We start from the raw sequence: 4,028 nt of genomic DNA, 5'->3' as shown, positions 1-4,028 counted from the left end.
ACTGAGCTTCCCTCCATAAGACTCTACATTGCTTTCCCATTCCAATTCCTCCTCCAACAAAATTAAAGATTCTCTCAATAGGATACATTCTTTGGGAGAAGCTGATTGAGCTGGCTGAACATAGTCCTAAATTGCTGGAACAAGAACAGCTATTACTGAGCTTCCGTGTGGAATTTTATTTGAATAAATGATTGCATGGGTAAAAGCTCTCTCTCTAAGACCTTATCATTTATCCCTTTGCAGAGCCATGAATAGTAGTACATTGCCCTACTGAGAGGGCTATTAAACTGTGTCATCTCAAATTGTCATTTTATCGGAACTGGTTAAATGCATGCAAAAAAGTTAGTAGGTGAGCCAAGATTGGAAGGCTTCACATTTGAAAGAGAGAAAACGTGCATTTTCTTTTAAGAAAGAATTAAAATTATTTTTGGAGAGATTTTGATGTGGAATAAAGCAAGTACGAAGATAACCATGATTCTCATAGTAAAACTGGCAATAAAGTCCCATATATATAGGAGGAAGAAACAGCAATTCAGAGAAGTAGCCTGGATGGCAACATAGCCATAATGACATTATAAGGACAATTAGTCTGATCCCTTGTTTTATGAATATGTTTATCCATCTGAAATACAAAGAAAGTGGGCAATGAATAGACAGAATAGAAACTATTTTTATTTATATAAACAGTGGTACTGAGGATATAAAAGTGAATACTTCTACTAAACATTGTATTTTCTTTTTACCCACCCTTGAGTCAATAAGATGCATCTCTGTTCCAGACTTCGACGCTCAATTGTACTTGTTTTCCAGAGTTTATATGCAACACTGATTTCTCCATTTAATGCAGTATCCGTAATCATATTCATCATCATCACAAAATGTTTTACACATTCCTTTCACTCTTTCACATCTCTGAAATCTATACTTGGGCTTCAAGTTACTTCTGGCTGCAATCAAGAAAGACATGTAAAGTCATCAGTCTAATTTTTCACTTGGGAGTCTTCTTAGGGAAGGAGAAAATCTGTTGTAGTTACAAGATCATGTGTGTGGGAGATGGAGAGTCTGGTGTGTCAGTCAGTTTTATGACACAATTTAGCAGTTGGTACAGAAAATGACTGAGCTACAAACATTTTCCTTACACAGATGTGTTTATACTTACCTTACAATTCACATCAGTACTGAACTTTAGCTGGCTCCTGAAGGCTCTTGCCTTCCTATCTTTTTTTTCTTACTTTATTAAGACCAGATTTACTCTCTCATGCTTTCATTAAGATGACATCTGTAGTTTTTTAAAAACCTATAATTTCTATTTTCAGGTGTTTTCAATTTTTTAAACTTAGTCTGATTACCTCTTCACAGTATTATTTGCTCAATGCTTTCTTCTCCATTCCAGATCTTACTCCTAATTGAAATTTTCTTTTATTATATTAGAGCAAATGGATATGTCCCTTTCACCAGTCTATGGTAATAATGAATGAATAACATAACTTAGTACTTAATATATGTATTTTTCTTAAACATTTTTTATGATACTTTTATTCTTGTAGCCAAAATATAAACCTTATATGATAGTAATGATTTCTTCTGATTCTCTGTTATCTCCTACCCAGTATATCCTGATAATTATAGTACAGTAAGCATGAAAATACTTACTGATAGAGTAATTTATTGAGGAAACAAAACCACATAAGATATGCTCAGGAAACACAGTTTTGCTGTATATTAAGTATTTAGGAAAAAGAGGAGCCCCGTGTTAGTCTTCTAGTGAGTCATCTAAGACAATGCAAAGAAGGATGGCCTGAGATTCCAAATTCATAGCTTTGGGTTCATATATTAAAACGGAAGCAAATATTTTGGTTACTTAGGATTTTATTTCTTTTAATGATTCAATTGTACTGCAACTAATGCCTTTAGAAAAGATCTTGGAAGTCAGTCTAACTCCCCCCCACCCCAAATTTTATCATAGTATTTACTTATCTTGGATTCGTCATTCCATCTATCTGCATGATAGGATATAACAAGCATAACTATCACAAATATATTTTGAATATTAAATTTTACACGTGTCAGGAAAAATAAAGCAAAGTAATTTCATTAAAATTTAGAAAATAAATTGAATTGAATTTAGATTAAAATTACATGTTAACTCATAGAACCTAATTGCCTGCACAGAACCCAAATGAAATTCAGAATGGTGTTTCATTTCCATGTGGCAGGTGTTTGAGTATCTAGTATTCTCTAAACATTTGGTTGAGAACTAGTCAGAAACTTCCAATGTAGAGAATGTAGAGAAGACTTCAAATGGACTAACTTTATTGTTGTTAATAAAGTTAGTAGAAAAGAAAAGGAAGTTAAGCATAAGATGAAAGAGATTGTCAGGAGGGTTTGCCATGTAAATATATGTATGTCCTTTGGGAATGGGAAGGTAATTCACGATGATAGAATCCCTGCTCACCAGCAAATTTTGGTGAAAACTGATGAATTGTTGAACACTACATCAAACACTAATGATGTACTACATGCTGGCTAACTGAACAAAATAAAAATAAATAAGTAAATAATAAATTAATATTAATTAAAGATACTTGCATTAGCATCAAAAAATAAAGAAATCTAAAGTTATTTCAGAGCTATATTTGATATAATGAAAAGTAGAGAAATGTGATCCATGTTGCATTTTACTTTTTTTTTTTAAACTTTTGCTGGGATACGTACTTTTTAAGCTAGTCAACATTCCTGAGACTCTAATATCTTGTCCACACATAAAATCCATGTTGACGGTCCTGGAAGGCACTGAAACAACATCAGCATGTCGTTGTCCAAGTCGACCGTGGTTCTAGGTTACTGGGATATTCGCAGGCTGGTGCACGCCATCCACATGCTCCTGGAGTTCACCGATACATCCTATGAGGAGAAACAGTACATGTGCGGGGAAGCTCCCGACTATGATAGAAGCCAATGGCTGGATGTGAAATTCAAGCTCGACCTGGACTTTCCTAACCTGCCCTACCTCATGGATGGTAAGAACAAGATCACCCCAGAGCAATGCTATCTTGCGCTACATCGCTCACAAGCACAATATGTGTGGTGAGACTGAAGAAGAAAAGATTCGAGTGGACATCATGGAGAACCAAATAATGGATTTCCACATGCAGCTGATACGACTGTGCTATAGCCCTGACCTTGACAAACTGAAGCCTCAGTACTTCGAACAGCTACCTGGACAACTGAAACAGTTCTCCTTGTTCCTGGGGAAATTCTCATGGTTTGCAGGAGAAAAGCTCACCTTTGTGGATTTCCTTACCTATGATGTCTTAGATCAGAACCGTCTGTTTGAGCCCAAGTGCCTGGATGAATTTCCAAATCTGAAGGCTTTCATGTGCCGTTTTGAGGCTTTGGAGAAGATAGCTAACTACATGCAGTCTGACCGTTTCCTGAAGATGCCCATCAACAAGATGGCCCAATGGGGCAACAAGAGAATATGCTGAGCAGGAGGTGGACTTGTACTGCTTGCTTTATTCCACCCTGTCCCTAGGAGGTGTGTACTCTCTCTTCTCTGCTCTTTTCAATAAATAGCGTTTAGGCTAAAAAAAAAAAAAAAATCCATGTTGACTTTAAAGATATGTTAAATTCAGAAAAGAGAAAATATGGATGTATAGTGATCATTTATAACATTAAAATATACTAATGTTGGGCGTCTGGGTGGCTCAGTTGGTTAAGCAACTGCCTTTGGCTCAGGTCATGATCCTGGAGTCCCGGGATCGAGTCCCACATCGGGCTCCCTGCTCAGCGTGGAGTCTGCTTCTTCCTCTGACCCTCTTCCCTCTCGTGCTCTGTCTCTCATTCTCTCTCTCTCTCAAATAAATAAATAAAATCTTTAAAAATATATACTAATGTTGGTTTTACTTATTATTTTAAAGAGTAAAAATGTTTTAAATCATGAAAAAAATCTACAGAATTGTATGATCTGGAAATAAAAAGCTTGTATTACAAAATTGGTTCTATCACTCAGTCATTTGCAAATAATA

At 35.7% G+C, this 4,028-nt stretch overlaps 1 protein-coding gene and 1 pseudogene across 1 annotated transcript; one reads left to right on the top strand and one right to left on the bottom strand.

The window, feature by feature from the left end:
- Positions 1 to 813: 813 nt before the first annotated feature.
- Positions 814 to 966, bottom strand: LOC113926314 (beta-defensin 110-like). The gene has a single exon (XM_027600992.1). It carries the CDS (start codon positions 964 to 966, stop codon positions 814 to 816), a length of 153 nt encoding a protein of 50 aa, XP_027456793.1.
- Positions 967 to 2,809: 1,843 nt separating this feature from the next.
- On the top strand, positions 2,810 to 3,488 carry LOC113927382 (annotated as a pseudogene).
- Positions 3,489 to 4,028: the final 540 nt, after the last annotated feature.

This window comes from Zalophus californianus, chromosome 7 (assembly GCF_009762305.2).
Source record: "Zalophus californianus isolate mZalCal1 chromosome 7, mZalCal1.pri.v2, whole genome shotgun sequence".
Classification (NCBI taxonomy): Eukaryota; Metazoa; Chordata; class Mammalia; order Carnivora; family Otariidae; genus Zalophus; species Zalophus californianus.
Note: the sequence above shows the minus strand (reverse complement) of the source record. Positions and strands in the feature narration are given on the sequence as shown.

Coding starts and splice junctions, on each gene's coding strand:
- LOC113926314 (XM_027600992.1), bottom strand. CDS start 966: ATGTCTTTCTTGATTGCAGCCAGAAGTAACTTGAAGCCCAAGTATAGA.